General features: G+C 41.3%; 1 protein-coding gene and 1 pseudogene across 1 annotated transcript in view; both read right to left on the bottom strand.

Moving 5' to 3' along the window:
• LOC109482813 (archaemetzincin-2-like) overlaps nucleotides 1–8,340 on the bottom strand; it is an 11,812-nt gene extending 3,472 nt beyond the window's left edge. Inside the window, exons 1-7 of the mRNA XM_019785655.1 lie at nucleotides 8,256–8,340; nucleotides 7,641–7,823; nucleotides 7,189–7,325; nucleotides 6,948–7,075; nucleotides 6,457–6,659; nucleotides 6,032–6,180; nucleotides 5,421–5,559 (exon numbers count right to left, since the gene is read on the bottom strand). Of these exons, the coding sequence (XP_019641214.1) occupies nucleotides 5,421–5,559; nucleotides 6,032–6,180; nucleotides 6,457–6,659; nucleotides 6,948–7,075; nucleotides 7,189–7,325; nucleotides 7,641–7,685 (801 nt within the window). The 5' untranslated portion in view covers nucleotides 7,686–7,823; nucleotides 8,256–8,340. The remainder of the gene's footprint in view (nucleotides 1–5,420; nucleotides 5,560–6,031; nucleotides 6,181–6,456; nucleotides 6,660–6,947; nucleotides 7,076–7,188; nucleotides 7,326–7,640; nucleotides 7,824–8,255) is intronic.
• A 423-nt stretch (nucleotides 8,341–8,763) lies between these two features.
• LOC109482806 lies at nucleotides 8,764–19,650 on the bottom strand (annotated as a pseudogene).
• Nucleotides 19,651–20,871: the final 1,221 nt, after the last annotated feature.

Here is a 20,871-nt window from a genome sequence, read left to right as displayed (position 1 = left end):
CCGCCGCCTAGACCCTGGAGCCCGTCGCCGCTCAGACCCTGGAGCCCGCCCATGTTTCACCTACCGAACGCGCCATGGGGATTTCCTCCTACAAGCATCCCAACCCTGCCCCGCCAACCACCGCGGACGAGCCCGCCGCCCTGGCCATGGCATATGGTGTGGCCACCGATGCCCACCATGTGGTAGGACTTGTATCGGACTCTGTTCGTAAATAACATTATAAGTTCTACTATTTTACTCTTGCTAAAATCTTGAACTTGTCAGAATGCTTAGTTTTGTAATATATGAAGTCGTTAGATTGTTAGTCATAGTTAACTTGTTATAACTGAGGGTAGGTAGCACATGTGTAGTAACTCCCTTCTGAAAAAAAAAGTCTTTACACAAATGGAGGTAATAGTTTACACATCTTGAGTAATATGTTGTTAGTTCGACTAGGGTGAAGACACAATATACCATCTAGCTTAGCCTATCTTTGAAAATACGCGTACGATGTTCCCTAGAGGAACATGAACTTCTGTTTTTGGAATGTCCATGGTCTGGGCACCAAATTAGAGGATTCAGAATTTTTGTATAAACTTAACACATTTGACTTCATCTCGCTTATGGAAACCTGGAGTACCGATAAAACAAAATTAACATATCAAAATTACAGCCATTTCCATTTACATCGCAAGAAGAGTAAGCGCGCAAAGCGCGCCTCGGGGGGTATAATTTTCTTCTTCAAAAAACAATACCAACGTTTTGTTAAACATTTACCATCTAAATCAACAGATGTCCTTTGGGTTCAAATAGACAGGACCTTGTTAGGATTAGAAAAAAACCTATTTGTCTGTTCAGTTTATATTAGTCCAAGTGCATCTAAAACTCATAAGTATGCTGAAAATCATGTAATTGAAATACTAGAGGACGAAATTGCTAAATACAGCACCCAGGGGTTTATTCTTCTCGGCGGTGATCTTAACTCTCGGCTGGGAAATCTACAAGACTCCATTGACAACGACGCTCTTGACGATAACCATTTAAACAACGTCTTAACCCACACTTCAGATAGACAGCACATGGACAGAGCGCCCCCCAACAAATTTGGAAGATTTATTGTCGACTTATGTGTTCAGGGAAACCTTAAAATACTTAACGGCAGAGTAGCTGGCGATCTGCAGGGCAAGTTCACTTGTCATCAACCAAAAGGTAGCAGCACGGTAGATTATGTTATCTGCAGTCAACCTCTCTTTGAACACATCTTATCCTTCCGAGTAAATCCCTTAACCATCTTTTCTGATCATTGTATGTTATCGGTTACAATGCGTACAAAATCATTACATTTCTACAACAAAGATAAACACAGAAACACAAACACAAAAACCCCTTCCAAAAAGATTTCATTGGAGTGAAAACTCAGCAGAACAATTTATCCAATCCCTTAGCCAACCCCAAATCGTAGACAGATTGCAAGCTCTTTCGGTTAAAAGTAGCCCAAAAACAACAGATGAAATTGAAAATTATGTCTCTAATTTCAGTTCAGTGTTGAGAGATGTCGGATACAAATCATTGCGTTTGAAAATAAACAGGAAAAATCCAAAAAGAAACATAATAAAAAATGGTATGACAAAAGTTGCAATGATTTGAAACGTGAATTAAAAAATTTGTCTTTCCTATTAGAAAAAAATCCATCTAACCCAGATGTGAGGGGAAGTTTCTTTAAAAAGAAAAAAGAGTACAGGAAATTAATAAGGAGGAAAAAACGGGAATTTAATCAACAAATATTGAATCAGCTCTCTTCTTTGAGGGAACAAAATCCAAGCGCTTTTTGGAGCTTACTAAATAAACTAAAATCAGGAAAATCACAAGACAGTCCTGATATATCAAACGAGGCTTGGTTAAAACATTTCAATTAAAGTAGACAAATCTTCATCTGTTCCTGACACAATTCTTGACCCTGAAACTATTTCCCCTACCACCGAAAACCGCCAAACTGATTTTACCCCTACAGAGAACTCCATGTTGGACTCACAGATAACAGCTAAGGAATTAGATATAGCCATCTCTAGATTAAAGAATAAGAAATCGAGTGGTAATGACATGGTTATTAACGAAATGTTAAAATGTGGTAAAACAATCTTACAAAAACCACTGCTCCATATCTTTAATTCTTGTTTGCAAAATGGATACTACCCCCAGGAGTGGTCACTCAGCCACATTGTTCCCATTCACAAATCTGGTGATACCTCTCTCCCAGACAATTACCGGGGGATTTCCATAGTAAGTTGTCTGGGAAAGCTGTTTTCTTCTATTCTAAATTCTCGTCTTGTTAATTATGCAGAGCAGAACAGCCTTTTCAAACCACAACAGGCCGGTTTCAGAAAAAATTATAGAACATCTGATAATCTCTTTGTATTAACTACTCTGGTTAGCAAATACCTCAGCAAAAACACACGTCTTTATGCATGCTTTGTGGATTTCAGCAAAGCTTTCGACTCAGTTTGGCGAGAAGGACTTCTATCCAAATTGAATGGACTTGGTATAGGAGGAAATTTTCTTTCAACCATAAAGGATATGTATTCAAAAACTACTAATTGTATTAAAACTAAATGTGGTCTTACCGAAACATTTGTAACTAACTGTGGGGTTCGTCAAGGCTGTAATCTGTCTCCGACACTGTTTAATTTATTTATAAGTGACATTACAACTGTATTTGATCATGATTGCTGTAACTCCCCTGTTTTGCACAGTACGAATGTTCCATGTCTTTTATATGCGGATGACTTAGTCATATTTTCAGAGTCCCAACGCGGCTTACAGTCATCCCTATCTAGATTAGAACAATATTGCAAAACCTGGAAGTTAAAGGTAAACCTTAAAAAGACCAAAGTAATTGTATTTACTAAGGGTGGCCACTTACCAGTACATTCTTCCTTTTTGTTTGATAATAATGTGATAGAAATAGTAGCATCCTATTGTTATCTTGGTGTCATTGTAAGCTCCGCGGGCACGTTCAAAGCCAACAACAAACACTTGTACAGCAAGGGCCTAAAAGCATTATTTGGAATAAGACAAACATTAGATAAAGCTGACGCATCATTAGCCGTTAAAAACAAACTCTTTGACACTTGTGTTAAGCCCACTTTACTTTACGGATCCGAAATATGGGGGGCATTCAAAAACTTAAAATCTTGTCCAATTGAAAATGTACATTTAAAATTTCGTAAGTATTCACTCAATGTTCCTAGAACCACTTCTAACCTTGCTGCACGAGCTGAATTAGGGAGATACCCCATTCACCTGGAAGCCTCCCTAAACAGCATTAAGTATTTTCTTCGTCTTTGCAAGGACGTGCCTGCCGGTAGTCTTCAAGCAGACGCCCTCTTGAGTCAAGTAGAGTTAGAAGCTACGGGTACCAAGTGTTGGGCGTCTGGTGTACGCAACAGTCTAGAGAAATGCGGTTATTCTTTCGTCTGGCAAAACGTTCAATCAATCGGCTCAAATACGCCCCAAATTATCTCAGCAATTTATCAGCGTTTAAAAGATATTCATTTCCAAACATTCCTTTCCGAAATCCACAACGATAATAGAGTTGCTAATTCAAAAAATAAACTTCGAACATACAGATTATTAAGACACTCATATAACGAAGAAGATTATCTTAAGATCGCAAATGTACGTCACAGATCTGCCATTACTAAACTAAGAATCAGTTGTCACAATTTGCGAATTGAATCAGGAAGACATAACCGCACTCCTCTAGAGCAAAGAATCTGCCAATATTGTAGTTTAGGTAAAGTAGAAGACGAGGTACATTTTATTGTGGATTGTTCCATGTATGACAGCGAAAGAAACGTTCTTTTCGATTTTGTGTCAAGCAAATACTCCCATTTTAAGTACTAGTATTTGAATAGTATAGAGAAATTTATATTCCTTGTAGTCTTTAACAAACCAGCTCTAACTACTCATACAGCCAACTACATTTATAAGATTACCAGAAAGCGAGAGGAAGTTGAACGTACTTGTGTACTATAGCCGTTTTATTATCAACATTGATGATGTCCCTCGCAAACCTAGGACACACAGTGGAAACATACTAGAATGTGTTTCCCCTATGTTTCCACTGTGTGACCAAAGGAAATACACAGGAAACACACTGGAAACATATACTATTAGATAATCCGTGACCAACTTCTCCGCCCATGGAAACACAGGATTCTGACTGGAGCAGAAAATCATTTCCAATGTGTTTCCTTCTCGCCAATTAGAGACTGTGTTTCCAGTGTGTTTCCTCTGTGTGTCTTGGTTTAAATTAATCACTCCTACGTAGGAGCAGAGCCCAGCAGCATTTCTCAGAAATTGTGTTGCAATGTCAGACAGACTCCAGCCCCTCGCCTACATATATATACAGAATGAAACAATGTCTTCAGTGTTCCAAATTTTTGCCTGTAGTTATATATACCTATACAAGGAATACAAGGGGCAGAATTTCTAGTCATCATTTATAAATCAAGTACATTTGTAACTGTGTTCTATCACCAGTGTTTCTAAACCTGTATCTGGATGGGTATGCATTGCCTTGAAAGAGAATTGGTCTTTTAGTTCCTTAGAACACACAGTAAGGGACAAAAAGGATAGTCTGTATCATGTGACTTGTGTGACCACATGGTCAGGTGGTCTGTCATGGCACCACTACACAATTCATTCCTTCACTGTTCTGTCTATGCCTTGGCAGTGCATGGATAATTGATTTTTCATCCATGCCAAGCCCCAGGGATAAGGCAGGAGCCTGCTGTCCTTCAGCTTTGCTGGGCTCTGCTCCTAGGAGTAATTAATTACCAGGACACACAGAGGAAACACTCTGGAAACACAGTCTCTAATTGGCGAGAAGGAAACACATTGGAAACCCTTCCACTATACAGTACGTCCTCTAAAACAAACATTAGGGACCCTCTGAAGAGGGAAAAAGGAGAGGACACACAGAGGAAACATACCCTCTTCTGTCCAGAGTGTTTCCCCTGTGTTTCCCCTGTATTTCCACTATGTGTCCAAGGTTTGGAAGGGGTACTTTGTCAATATGTGACCTGTCTTTAGCCCAGTGGGGCAAAATGTACAATAAAGGTCTTCATTCAATACATCAAATTTAGAATGCAAATTCTGAATCACTTAGGAAACTTTTTAAACAAGAAATAGGAGATTTCAGACTTTTGGGAAGTATGCAATCCTTGGCTTCCTGAATTCCTGCTGTCTCCCACCAGATTCTGAGACCTTCAAGTTCATCCTGTTTCCTGTGTCTGACCTTGACCTCCTGTCATTCTACGCACATTATGATAGAAATAATGACAATTTTGCCAGATAACATATTAGTATGTCAATAGATAACATGGATTTTTATAAGTGACATTTATGACATTTGTGATATGTAAGATGTGCCCTCTGACCTTGCAGGCTCGGAGCAGGAGTGGGCTGGTGACTGGCGGCATGCTGAACTCTTCCAGCTCCGACTTCTTGGCTTTCGGCCGATCTCGTGGGATGTGGTAGAAATTATCATCGTATCGAGCGAAGCTGAATACTCCGCATCTGGAAAGAAATTTGGAAAAAATCTTTGAGTTCATAAGTTTGGACTAATCATTAAAGCAATAATATTCTTACAGGCTGAGTCTGTCATAGGACATGACAGCAAAGTTTTTAGAATTTTTCTCAATATAAGGTAACTTGACAATGTGTAGTGCAAATATGGTGTTAAGCATAGAAAAATGCTAATATTTCATGCTAATGGCTGTAAATCAGGTCAACAACGTAAAGTTTAGGAGTATTGAAGTCACATTAAGAGATTGTCAAATTTGGAAAATCAACCACTTGATCATTCAAGTATTTAAACTTTAATTTCAGATCTTCCCATGCCCAGCACAGATGTACTGGCCTTAATCTGTACCTGTAATAAGTCTCATTCCAGGGTATCTTCACAGGCCTTCAGATATTTTCAAAAAAATTGAACATACATTTGTGTATATGTACAACATCATGTCACCATGGCAATAGAAATACAGACCCTGTAACGAGTGAGGCTTGTCCGAAGACGAAGTTCCAGGAGTCGCTGGGGTACAGGTCCAACATGGTGACGGCGACCAGGCAGATGGCATCATGCGGCTTCTTACTCACCAGGTAGTCCAGGATGTCCTTGGACAGCAGCTGCCATTGCTATGGGAAAGATAGAAAACTTGAAGGTAATATCTGCAAAGCAAATGCATATTTTTTACACCTTCACATAGGGATGGTCTAGCTCAACAAACTACTGCTCTGTTAATTCTGACTGGAACACATTCATATACATGGTGGTCAGCCTCTCCAACTGTCCTGATACATAATGCAAGTCCCAACACCACAGGGTCCATTACTCCAACTTGAGGGTGAAGAACATCTGTTGGAACATGTTAGTACATATTCAAAGTTAAATGAAGGTTAAAGAAAAGTTACCTTTGTGTCCTCATTGATTCTTGTGCGGCACCGAACCATGCGAACCCGCACCGGGTCCAGAAACTTGACGTCCACGCCCAGGAAGAAACACTGGCAGAACTTCTGCAGCCACGTCAGGAGGACCTTGTCTGACCTTGAACTTGGACAGGCCCCGCCCTTGGCCCCGCCTGCAGCACCTCTGTTTGAAGAACTGCCACCAGCTTCTGTAGTCACATTTTACAGTGTATTGTTATTAGCTCCTGTCACACATATATTGTAGCTGAATATGGCCCCCGAACACTAACCAATCTCCCCTCAACCATGGTGAGGAGTACTGCCCTGTCTCTGGGACTCATGGGGGACCAGCTAGGTATTTTGGATCTGTACTTGATATGAGATATGAGAAATTTTTGTGGTACAGTACCAGTACTGTGTACCTGTACACATGCAGCCCTAACTGTAATGTACATGTAGTTATTTTCTATCAAAGAAATGTAGAACACCTGTTTCACCTGTGGTTGTACCTGCAGCTGCAGCTGCAGACTGTCCTACATGCCCAGGTGGAAATGGCCCCAGAGGAAGGATGTAGATGGTACGACGTAGGCGAGTGACTCTGTGTTGGAGGTACTCTTTAGTAAACCTACAATGGAAACAATTTCATCATGTTACACTGTCATTAAACAATAACCCTTCTGTCAAGTCTTTTAATTAAATTGGTTTCAGCATTGCGAGAAAAATAGTTTGAAAACCTACCAATCATCAAATGTCTGCCCCGACTCTGGGTGGTTGTTCAGCCAGTCAGACTCATCTTCTATTGTCAGTGGTTTCCAGAACTCGCTGTTTTCGTTGTTCGCTTCCTCAAAGTAACGTCGCTCGGCTGCCTTCAATTTCTACAGTAGGATGGCGTGTAATACATTTATCACTGTTTAAATATCTAAATAAACTATAGTATAAGTGTATGAATACAATAATTGATATTTTACCATGTTTAAAGGTGAAAATGTACAGTGTAAGTGGAATCAGAATGTAAATGGCAGATGGCAGCATACCGTTACAACCACCTGTAAATGCTGTATATGCAGCGGCAGCCATTGCAGCCAGTCTATTTACAGTACTTTACTACACCATGCCAAGCCAATTCAAGAACATTAATTAATATGTAACGTTACATGTACATGTACTTGCAATTATGAAATTGTCAGTACCTCAGATTTCTTTGAGCTCTTCTTCTTGTTCGGGTGTGGGAGCATGGCTTTCTTCCGTGTTTCAGCATCAGCCGTTGCAAACTTCTAGAACTTTCAGAACTCAAACTTCAAAGTTCCATCAATCACTACAAGGAATTTGTGCTGAGTCACTAGTAGCTGGGTGAGCACTGTAGTATGTGCAACCTACACAGTACACAGAAGTTGCACACTTGTTAGTAATTGGTATAATCTAGTAAACACCAACAGTTCATCCAATTTGCTTCCAACACCTTCACTCTCTAGACTGGCTTGGTCTTTGCATACGTGACATGTTAGTTTCACAAACAGCTGATTTTATATGCCACTCTATATTACAAAAGCACGATAGGGAGCTCCTACATGATGTGGACATTTTCTTTTATTTCTAGACAGCATAATTTGCTTACGAAACTTTTAACATATTTTCTTCTCTTTTGCCGGCTCCGACATGAAACGGTGGCCGTGGCGAAAGTAGGTCACAACGCTTTTGCATCTAAAGAAATGGCCTGACGCAAGACTTAAGAACAGAATGCAAACATACATGTTGTTAACACAATCCTGCTTTCTTGTAAGCATCCACACACGCTGAATACTCACCCAAAACGTTGATCCACAGAACCGGTCCAAACTACCCGCCATTTTCTCTGTTCACGACGCGTCCTCTCAATCGGGCGATACCAAATCCTCGCGGGGGTGGTCGGGTAAACGTCCGAGCGGTCGGGGGAATGATGACTGAGTGTGCACTTTACGCACGTGCACTACTTGATAATTCCGCATGATGGTGTAGTTGTACTGTGACTTTGGTCAACTCAATTTTCATTTCATTTACAGTCGGCTTTCATGCGTCAGGTAGCAAGTTTTCTCTTTAAGTTTTCAATGAACTTAGTACAGGTAACTGTTATATTTACATTGAAAGTCAGTATATATAGAAAACAGCCATAGTCGTCCGTTAATGTTACAGTACATATTAACATACTTAACAGGACTAGTAGTTGTCACAATGTTACCGAGGGTATTGCTTATAAAGCCTAGTGTCCAAACGTTTCTCTTCCTCTTTTGCAAATGTGACTAACTGGTCAAGGATATTGAACAACGCAAATCAGAAATGACACTTTATTTGCAATACACAAGACTTTAACAATCAAATGTAAATATAACAAAAAAAAAACATGTGTAGAACTACATGAACTTCAACAAGATCCACAACATGGGCCTGGTTTGAACAGTATAAGAACAAAGATAACATTGTAGTTAATAGTAACAATAAACGAGAACAACATCCTTCACTATTCTAGATCTATTAATATCAGTCTATCATATCTAAATCAGACCTAAGAATGTACATCCAACTACATGTATCTACAACATATTGAACAGACAGTAATGTCAAACTAAGAGAACTAATGACTACATACAAGAAAAATTCTGCATTATATGACTTTAACGTAAAGTCACAGTTTACTTGTGGACTATATTGAGGCTAAATTTGCTTCAATGTGTAATGTATTTCTTCAAAATTAGAAAATAAAAAGCCCTAGCTATTAACCATGAGATAGAAACTAACACCTGCTGAAAACAGTAATATGTTTATAAAAATTTAACATATAAATGCTGCACTGCTTCCTTAGATACAGGCTAAGTCAATGACATAATTACTTGGTGTGGTCAAGTTACTAGTAAGTCCAAGAAAAAGTTAGTTTGTAATGTAAATAATGTAAATAACTTGAATAAATGAATGAAAACAAAAGGTGAACAAAACATGCCTATGTGAAATTAGTCATCAAAGTAAGTGCACACATTACTACAACATGGACATTTAGTCGAGTACACGTACAAAAAAAAACATCATGCCTTCTCCAGTGACAAAAGTTGTAGTGTCTGACTCTTCCTACGTTATCCAAGTTGTCTTGAATGAAGCCATTCTGCTGCTCTCCTTACACCTGCACAGTTCTTACAGTGTACCTAGGTCTGCTTAGGCTTCCTATGGGAACTGAATAAACTATACCGTCTGCTTCCTCTGACACCTCTTTATGTTTCTCCTGTATGGGTCCGCATGTGTTTCTTCAGATTACCCCGCAGGCTGAACTTCCTGTGACACTCCTCACAGGTGTAGGGTTTCTCCCCTGTGTGGGTTCGCATGTGGTACTTCAGGTGACTCAGCTGACTGAACTGCCTGCTGCACTCCTCACAGGTGTAGGGTTTCTCTCCTGTATGAGTCCGCAAGTGTATCTTTAGACTTCCTAGCTCACTGAACTGCCTGCTGCACTCCTCACACCCGTAAGGTTTCTCCCCTGTGTGACTCCGCATGTGCATCTTCAGATTACACAGCTGGCTAAACTTCCTGCTGCACTCTTCACACTGGTAGGGTTTCTCCCCAGTGTGGCTCCGCATGTGTATCTTTAGATAGCCCAGAGTACTGAACTGCCTGCTGCACTCCTCACACCCGTAAGGTTTCTCCCCTGTGTGACTCCGCATGTGCATCTTCAGATTACACAGCTGGCTAAACTTCCTGCTGCACTCTGCACACTGGTAGGGTTTCTCCCCAGTGTGGCTCCGCATGTGGGACTTCAGATGACTCAGCTGACTGAACTGTCTGCTGCACTCCTCACACCTGTAAGGTTTCTCTTCTGTATGAGTCCGCATGTGCATCTTCAGATTACACAGCTGGCTAAACTTCCTGCTGCACTCTTCACACTGGTAGGGTTTCTCCCCAGTGTGGCTCCGCATGTGGGACTTCAGATGACTCAGCTGACTGAACTGTCTGCTGCACTCTTCACACCTGTAGGGTTTCTCCCCTGTGTGACTCCGCATGTGTATCTTCATATGACCCAGCTGGCTAAACTTCCTACTGCACTCTGCACACTGGTAGGGTTTCTCCCCAGTGTGGCTCCGCATGTGGGTCTTCAGAAGACTCAGTATGCTGAACGTCTTGCTGCACTCCTCACATTTGTGTACTTTTCCACCTCGGCGAGACACTTTCCCACCCTTTCCTGCTCCTGCTCCTTTCCGGTTGATGATGGTGTCAGCAGAATCCACTCCAGATTCCCTCCTACCATCATCAGAATGCTGCACACTTCTTGTTGATGCCATGTCTACTGTACTGGTATTCTTCAAACAACTGAAATGACAAGATGTACAACCATCAGTGTGCATGCGAGGTCCAGCAAGGGTTTAACAACCAGAATTCCAAGTATTCCAAGTAAAAAACTGCAAGGTAAGAGCCTGTCTCAAAGTTTTTAACAGCTAATGAGAGTAAAATTTGTAACAGTTTGACACCTTGATGATGTTGACTGCCATTTTAATACTGTGAACATTACTGTCACAATGGATGCACCAACATCAGATTAACAAAGGACGTTTATTTTCAAATTAAAATTATATAGTCATAGTGGAAACTAAAATGACCAAAAAGTGCATTTGTCTGATCTTTACCAATTGTTGTGAAACTGTGAAACATATGTGCCACTGTGAAACATGTGAACTGCCAGACAAATCCCCCCTTTCTTAGAAGTAGACCAGTCTTGATACAGAACACCCCTATCTGACAGTAGAATAGTCCAACCCAGGAACCTCACTCTGGTGCTAGGAGTCCTGGAGGCAAGTATGAAGCTCCTCAAAAGTCCAGTGTGTGGCCTGTTCACAATGTAGAAGAAGAACGTGCACCACCAATCACATTGATCATCAGTCTGCCCATTATGTGACAATCAAGTATACAATAAAAAAATAAATGCAGCGCAACACTTGCACAATGATGTGCAAGATTGGTACTGAAAAAATGGCATAAATTAAAATGTAATGTTAGATTGAATACGTCAAAGGTCTCTTTTGTGTGCTATCAGATTACATATATAGTTGCTTGGTTGGGTTAAGGCGTCCTAGGCTTTTGGGAATTATTCTATACATATGCCTGTAACTTTTGATAGCTTGGTCGCACCGCGACAAAACTTCACACAGTTTTAGTTGTACTTGAAACGCATTGAATAAAGGGTATTTCAGTTTTTCTACACCTGGATTTTGGGTTAAAATAAAAATACACATTTTGGTTAAAAATAGCCGTTTGTTTCATGAATTTAAGCGCACCTTCCATCATTATATTTTACAAGATGAAAGCCAACCCCATACAAGTTATTTCTGTCCGAGGCTATTGTGTTTAAAATGGGTATTTTGTTTTAGTTTTGGGTCAAAATCACAAGAAACAGCTACTTTTGGCCATTTTTGGTTTGAAAAATCGCCCCACGAAGAAAACATCCAAATCTATGCAAAATAGCCTCGGACAAATTTAATAAGAAAGTGATAATACATAAACATGGATTACTCTAAATATCAATTATGTTGTTTTCAGCTGCGTGTAAAGCCGTTTAAGTCATACTCCGTGAATAAAATGCGTTACAACGCGGGTTTACAGGGGAAATATGCAAATGACCGCCGGTAACCAGAATTCGAACACGCATTCTATTCGAATGACGTCATATCGAACATGGTGGAACATGATTCGGGTTCAAAACAAGTCTGTGGCCATCGTGCAGACACACACCCAGACTCGAACATCAATATCAGCCTAGGCCGCCTTAACCCAACCGAGTATAAGGAGTCAGATTGTAATATTTGAGGTCTAGATAACCGTTACAATACGATTTCCGGTGCCTAGACCCCCCTCCCCTAGAGGTAAACAAAACATAGCCCTGTGAAAATAAAAGCAAAGAAATGCAAAATAAAAACATAACATGCAAATATCTCACATGTTCTACACATTTATGTCTTTGGTCAACTGGGATAAAATTGTTGGGATCGAGCTGAATACATTTGATCCAGGTCGAAGCAGGATCAAAGACAATTTTATCCTAGTAGTAGTACTAGGAAAGACCTCGCGGGCTGTCACCATTGACACTGGGCATACAATATTACAAGTCTTCTCTTGTTTGTGAACCACCCTAATAAATGAATCACTGTCCAATGAAATATATTTGTTTGCTCAAATTTCACAGATTTCAAAGTATGATTTGAAATGATTATCATTTCAGCGTGACAAACACAGGCATTAGTGAACCGCCCCTTACTATAAACGAATCCAGATGTCGGACTACCGGACTCCGCAAGGCGGGAAAATCTTGGACCGAGGCGGATGGAGGGTTTTACAGTACACCATTAATGTTACACATCAACGATTACATATCAATCCAACACTGCTACTCATCCAGACCAATATGGGACGTACTGCTCTGGATGAGTCCTATTATCCTTCATCGTAAAATAAAAGTGGCTTTGGCGACGTTTTTGATGTACCAAAGCTAATAACAAGATCCTTCCAACCCCTTGATGACCCTTTTCCTACCAAGTGTTGCAGCAAACAAACAATTTATTTACGATCGTCGTCTTCTGGGCGTAAATGATTGGGGATAATTTGCTTATCTCCTCCATACTTCGATACAATTTTCATGTTTTACTCATACCACAGAAAGAAAGAGCCTTTAATAGATGCAGGGAGAATATATATCATATATTCTGTCCGATGTAGATCACCACACTGAACTAAACAAAAATGGCCATATATTCTGCCAAATCTATCTAATCTGTGGCAATTTTAGTCCTGATACACAACGGTCATCCTTACCTCAAAGTCCCCTCACGCACAATCGCCTGTCGAGCCTCTAAACCTGTTGAATCGTACGAAAAGTCGAGAGACGCTTCGAAATCCGCTCCTCACACCTCCGGTCCTCGGACAGGAAGGAGCGATTCCGTGAACCGGAAGTACACTCAAGACTGGGTCAAATATTACCTGATGACCCACTCAGTAAATGTTACGTTAGAATGCACCATATGACATTGAAATAATATATCAATATACTTGTAAAAAATAGTTTTCTGGCTTTGTTGAAAAGCGGCCTTGCGCCGAACAAGCATTCGAAGGAAAATAAAGGCTTTGACTTGACTTGACTTGACTTGTTATCCTTTTTTAAAGTTGCACGGATTTTGTAACTTTTAAAGGGCGTCCTAAGACTCTAGTATACTATATTCCAATACATGTATAAATAGCAATTGATAGCACATTTCTGTTCATTTTGCACATCCTTTGTAGGATTTGCGAATATTTTTTTGGGGGGGGGGATGGACTAATATTGATGCGTTCGCGGATGCCATCCATACTATGAAGTCGGTGCGTCTGTACCTCCATGGTGCGGCCTATCCCTTTTCCCTTAGCTCATCTGCCTATATGGGGTACAGGACTGTCAAAAAGCACAGCTGCAGCACTCATCAAATTAATGTCACAACATCTGCTTGGAGAATAGTTGGTAGATTGTCTTGCTTCAAAAGTCTGAGTAGCAAATTCAACTGTTTTTTTCTTACTGATGATATCCTTATGTGGCCCTGTTTCTGAAGATGAATTTTTTTTAAAGTTGAACAATGTGTAGGCGGATGCCATCCATACAAATCAGTGGGACAACTGCTAAAATATTTTCATAGGTTTAAAACTGAAAACCGTCAGCAGTCTAACCAACTTCACTGTACAGGACTAAATTTATTTCACTTTGCTATTTAACTTTATCACAGAAATAGTATTCATGCTTACAAGCGAGTTTCACATCTCATTTCATGCGAGACGTTTTATAGTAGCTCAGAATTTACCATGACTCATTCTCCACTGACCACGGCAAAGGCATAAATCGGTCTGAAAAGTTTTTCATCAATATTGAACGACGCATGAAATTCAGAAAAGAAACTTTATTTATAATAGATACTTGAGGTATTTTGACATAACCAAAACATTTCTACCTAAGTGAACTTCAACAACATCCATAACATAGGTCTGAACATTATAAGAACAAAGGTAACATAAATGGTAACAAAACTAAACATTCTACAAATAAGTATAATACCCTCCACTTATCTATTGCCTATATATATAAGTCTATCACATCCAAATCAAAGCTATGACTCTACATCCATCTAAGTGTATCTACATATCAAACATTTATCCCTAACTAAGAAAAATGCACTAAATACAACAATCCTCTATACATGACAGACATGATGTATATGACTTTAAAGTATCAAAGTTCTATTTTACTTGTGAACAATTATATATGGGCCCTATAGAAGTTAATGGCATTACATGTAGTGGTCTTACGTACACGACTTAGCCTAAGTCTCTGATATCTACAGACATGTAAACTCCAACAAAAAGTTAGTTTGCTACATTGTATGTACACGACTTGAACAAAGTCATATAAACAAAACCAAAAGTGAACATGCCTCAAAGCAAGTGCATAAATGACTACAACATGGACATTTCATCAAGTACACAATGTAGTTCCAGCTGCCTCCTCCATTAACACAAGTTTTTATGTCTAACTAAAAATTACTTGGTTATCTTAGTTGTCTTGAGATGATCTGCTGTACTCCATACACCTGTACAGTTCCGAGTGTCTCTTCGTCCACTTATGCTTTGTATGGGAACTGAATACACTACAGTGACTACACTGTCCACTGCACGTCTTCTGTCACCTCTTTATGTTTCTCCAGTGTGGGTTTGCATGTGTCTTTTCAGGTGACCCAACTGGTTGAACTTCCTGCTACACTCCTCACAGGTGTAGGGTTTCTCCCCTGTATGGGTTCGCATGTGAATCTTCAGTAAACTCAGAGTAGTGAACTGTTTACTGCACTCCTCACATGTGTAGGGTTTCTCCCCTGTATGGGTTCTCATGTGGATCTTCAGTAAACTCAGAGTAGTGAACTGTTTACTGCACTCCTCACACCTGTAGGGTTTCTCCCCTGTATGGGTTCGCATGTGGATCTTCAGTAAACTCAGAGTAGTGAACTGCTTACTGCACTCCTCACATCCATAGGGTTTCTCTCCTGTATGGATCCTCATGTGGATCTTCAGAGAAGCCAGAGTAGTGTACTGCTTACTGCACTCCTCACAGGTGTAGGGTTTCTCTCCTGTGTGGGTTCGCATGTGGATCTTCAGTAAACTCAGACGAGTGAACTGCTTACTGCATTGCTCACATCCATAGGGTTTCTCTCCTGTATGGATACTCATGTGGACCTTCAGAGAAGCCAGAGCAGTGAATTGCTTACTGCACTCCTCACAGGAGTAGGGCTTCTCTCCAGTGTGGGTTCGCACGTGTCTTTTCCAATTACTCTGTACACTGAACTGCTTACTGCACTTCTCACACGTGTAGGGTTTCTCTCCTGTATGGGTTCGCATGTGAGACTTCAAGGAACTCAGAGTAGTGAACTGCTTACTGCACTCCTCACAGGTGTAGGGTTTCTCTCCTGTGTGAGTTTGCATGTGAAAATGTAGAGAGATTGGAGCACTGAACTGTTTACTGCACACTTCACACTTGTATGGTTTCTCTCCTGTGTGGGTTCGCATATGAAGCTTCAAGGTCTGAAGAGCACAAAACTGTCTGCTGCACTCCTCACACCTGTAGGGTTTCTCTCCTGTGTGAGTCCGCATGTGAGCTTTTAGACTACTCAGCTGACTGAACTGCCTGCTGCACTCCTCACACTTGTAGGGTTTCTTTCCTGTGTGAGTCCGCATGTGCCTCTTCATATTACCCAACTGGCTAAATTTCCTGCTGCACTCTGCACACTGGTAGGATTTTTCTCCTGTGTGGGTTCGAATGTGCAATTTTAGGGAATTCGGTGCACGGAACTGCCTGTCGCACTCCTTACACCTGTAGGGTTTTTCCCCTGTATGGATTCGAATGTGTGCAATCAAATTATTTTGTTGACTAAACTCCTTACTGCACTCTTCACACCTGTAGGGCTTTTCCCCTGTGTGGGTCCGAATGTGTATGTATAACTGAGGCGGTGTTCTGAACTTCCTGCTGCACTGCTCACACTGGTAGGGTTTCTCCCCTGTGTGAGTGCGAATATGATCTTGGAGATTTGCCAGTGTGTTAAATTGCTTGCTGCACTCCTCACACCTGTAGGGTTTCTCTCCTGTATGGGTTCGCATGTGTCTCTTCAGATGACTCAGGTGACTGAACTGCCTGCTGCACTCCTCACACCTGTAGGGTTTCTCCCCTGTGTGAGTCCGCATGTGTTTTTCCAGATGACTCAGTTTGCTGAAAGTCTTGCCTGGTGCACACTCCTCACATTTGTGTACTTTGCGACCTTGACGAGACACTTTCGCACCCCTTTTGCCTCCCTTTCCTTTCCGGTTGATGATGGTGTCAGCAGAATCCACACCAGATCCCCTCCTACCATCATCAGAATGCTGCACGCTGCTTGTTGATGCCATGTCTACTGCACTAGTATTCAACTTCTGAAATGACAAGATAGGTAGGAGGGATTATCTTACTTTATTGTTGTTTTTAGACAGTTGCGACTTCTAGTGATCCAACTTACAATACAGTTTAACAAAGTAAAACTTGCATGAGGACAGTCATGCTGTCAATGTTGGAAAACTGATTGCACAATGTTTTGTCACTCAGCCAGGTGTCAGATCATGGACCTAAAAAAGGTCGAACAGTTTGAAAAATTTATGTACCTTGCAGGGATCTACTAAAAAGGGGCTAGGGGCTAAAGTTTACCATCGAGAGGGAAAAGGACGGTCGCCTCCCTATGTTGGACGTAATGATGATTCGTAAACCGGATAACTCCATCACCACAGATGTGTTTCGCAAAGAGACTCACACAGACCACTATTTACTTACTATTTGGTGAAACCATCCTGTGCACCAAAAACTGGGTATAGTGAGAACACTCATGCACAGGGCAAACACACTGATAAAAGACCACACCCTCCGAGCAGCAGAGGAGAAAGTGAGGGACGCACTGCGACATTGTGGCTACCCAGAATGGGCACTAAAAGAGGGGGATAACAACATCACTAACGGGAAAAAGAGGAATAAAGACAGTACCTCCGAAAACAAAGAGCGACACCCTGCGAGTTATGCAGTACTCCCCTACATCAAAGGAGTCACTGAGAGACTGAAACGGGCTTACGCCAAGCACAACGTGAGTCTGTTCTCTAAACCAGGCTATACACTGCGCAATGCCCTTGTTAGCCCTAAAGACCCACTACTTCCCAGTGAGAAGTGTGGTACTGTTTACAAAATATGGTGTGAGCAGTGTGGTGAGGTGTATGTAGGGGAAACCGAAAGGTCCCTAGGTGAACGGACTGACGAACATCAGAAGTCTGTAGACCGCCAAGACGGTAAATCCGTGCTTAGCCAACATGAACTTAAAGCGGGACATAGGGTCACAAATGGCCCTATCTTGGACATTGTTAAGATCATAGACCAGGAATCCCGGAAGGCACATAGAAAGATTAAGGTAGCGGTCCACCTCCAGTTGGAACATGCCGGGATGAATCGTAATGAAGGTTGGAAGCTGCCCAAGTCCTACCTACCCCTACTCCGCAAGGAGGCGGGGGAGGTCAGAAGATCCACACAAGTCTCGACCTAGTCTTGTGTTCTCGCGAGACTAGGTCACTCCGTGATCAAGGTGTACAGTCGACACCGAAAATTTGGAGATCTACCTAAGTCCTTACAAAAATACAGTCACTGATCGAAGAATTTCTAGTAACACTACTAACAGGGCTAGGGTTGATATTTTTTTTTAATAAAGGGTCGTTCGGGAAACAGGAACCACAATTTTTTTTCCTACTACTACTAATGATAATTAAAATTATAAAAGTTTGACACCTGTTGAGGTTGACTGCCACTTACTGATCAAGAAAAGATTAAAAAAAAAAAAAAACTGGGTTATGTCTTGGGTAATGGAAACTAAAATGACCTGAAAATGCATTTGTCATATCTTTACCAGTCACATGATCTGCCAGTTATGTGATAATAAAGTATATATTGCAACACAATACTTGCACAATGATGTGCAAGTTTGGTAATGGAAACGGGGGCATAAATTCAAATGTAATATTACAGTGAATAATTGGTCAAACGCCTGTTTTCCATTGGCTCAACTGTAGAAGAGTTACATGTGACGTAAAAACTAATATAAGGACATAAAATGAGAATACCCAGTGTCAATAGTCAAGTCCCCCCCCCCATGATGAAGCAAACAAAAAACGTCCGTCTCGGAATGCACTGTTACTTGTCAACCACTTTATACACTAAATAATAATTGCATGAATCACTGTCCAATAAAATACGTTCGTGCATAGTTGTTTTACAGATTCTGTCAATTATTACAAATTTAATTGGTAAGTAACATCATTTCAGCATGATATACACTTGTATATATATAGTTACTTATAGTTATACCGCCCTTGACCAACACAGGCATTAGTGAATCGCCCCTTTCCATAAACGAATCCAGATGTCGGACTCTGAAGGCGGGAAAATCTTGGATCGAGGCGGAGGAAGGGTTTTCCAGTACACCATAAATACGTTACATATCAACGGTCGGTTACATATCAAACCAACCTTGCTACTCATCCAGGTATTTAGACAAAAATATGATCATCCTTCAATGTAAAAATTAAAGTCGATGTGGCAACATTTCTATCGTACCAAAGCTAAACAAGTTCCTTGTAAACCCCTTGATGACCTTTTTCCTCACAGGCAAACAAACCCGAGGGCGCCAACTCTGTTTTCTGTTTCTGTTTTTATTTACGATCGTCGTCTTCTGGGCGTAAATGATCGGGGATAATTTGCTCAACTCCTCCATACGTTGATACAATTTCAATGTTTATTCACACCACAGAAACAAAGAGCCTTAGAATTCTGTCCGTTATGAATAAATTCCACATAATAAATTTATTTGAACTAAACATAATTGCATAAATGGCCATATATTCTGGCAAATCTTCCTAATCTGTGGCTATTTTGATACTGATACACAACGGCCATCCTTACCTCAAAGTCCCCTCACGCACAATCGCCTGTCGAGCCTCTAAACCTGTTGAATCGTACGAAAAGTCGAGAGACGCTTCGAAATCCGCTCCTCACACCTCCGGTCCTCGGACAGGAAGGAGCGACTCCGTGAACCGGAAGTACTCTCAAGACGTGGGTCAAATACTACCTGATGACTCACTTAGTGAATGTTACGTTCGAATGCATCATATGACATTGAGATGATTTATCAATATACACGTAAAAGTTTTTTTGGCTTTGTTATCCTTTTTTTTCAAGTCGCACGGACGTTATGATGAAAAGTTCCCCATGCAAGGAGGTCCTCAGAGAAACGCAGCATATGCTTTGGAAGGAAGGAAGAAGCTACTGCCTCTCTCTGTACAACCTTGACACAGTCTCGTTACTAATGGGTACCTACTGGCTTATCTCCGAGGTGACTATTCAAGGTCAACATAGAAATGGAGAGTCGTAATTACGTAAGAGGCCGTGGACGTGAACGTGAAGTGCACTTTTACTTTCACAAATATCTTTTTTACAGAGTAGTTCCGTGCACTTTTACTTTCACAAATATCTTTTTTACAGAGTAGTATTAGAATTTTTGTGCTTTTCTACATATTCTCTTGCAGTTAGTATTGTTTTTTATCAAGCGTCCAAGGAAGTAGCCTGGGTACCATCCCCAGTAGTATATTCGCAAACTCTATAACTGGTCAACTCGGTCAACTCGGTCCACTACCCTGGTCAACTCGGTCAACTCGGTCAACTTGATCAACTCGGTCAACTCAGTCAACTCGGTCAACACGGTCCACTACCCTGGTCAACTCGGTCAACTCGGTCAACTCGATCAACTCGGTCAACTCGGTCAACTCGGTCAACTCGGTCCACTACCCTGGTCAACTCGGTCAACTCGGTCAACTCGGTCAACTCGATCAACTCGGTCCATTACCCTGGTCAACTCGGTCAACTTGGTCAACTTGGTCAACTCGGTCAACTCAGTCAACTCGGTCCACTACCCTGGTCAACTCGGTCAACTCGGTCAACTCCGTCAACTCCGTCAACTCGGTCCACTACCCTGGTCAACTCGGTCAACTCGGTCCACTACCCTGGTCAACTCGGTCCACTACCCTGGTCAACTCGGTCAACTCGGTCAACTCGGTCAACTCGGTCAACTCGGTCCACTACCCTGGTCAACTTGGTCCACTACCCTGGTCAACTTGGTCAACTTGGTCAACTTGGTCAACTCGGTCAACTCGGTCAACTCGGTCCACTACCCTGGTCAACTCGGTCAACTCGGTCAACTCGGTCAACTCGGTCCACTACCCTGGTCAACTCGGTCAACTCGGTCAACTCGATCAACTCGGTCAACTACCCTGGTCAACTCGGTCCACTACCCT

The sequence above is a fragment of the Branchiostoma belcheri genome, unplaced genomic scaffold (assembly GCF_001625305.1).
Source record: "Branchiostoma belcheri isolate BF01 breed outbred unplaced genomic scaffold, Haploidv18h27 scaffold60, whole genome shotgun sequence".
NCBI classification, from domain to species: Eukaryota; Metazoa; Chordata; class Leptocardii; order Amphioxiformes; family Branchiostomatidae; genus Branchiostoma; species Branchiostoma belcheri.
The sequence above is the reverse complement of the archived record's forward strand: the minus strand, read 5'-3'. Positions and strand labels throughout refer to the sequence as shown.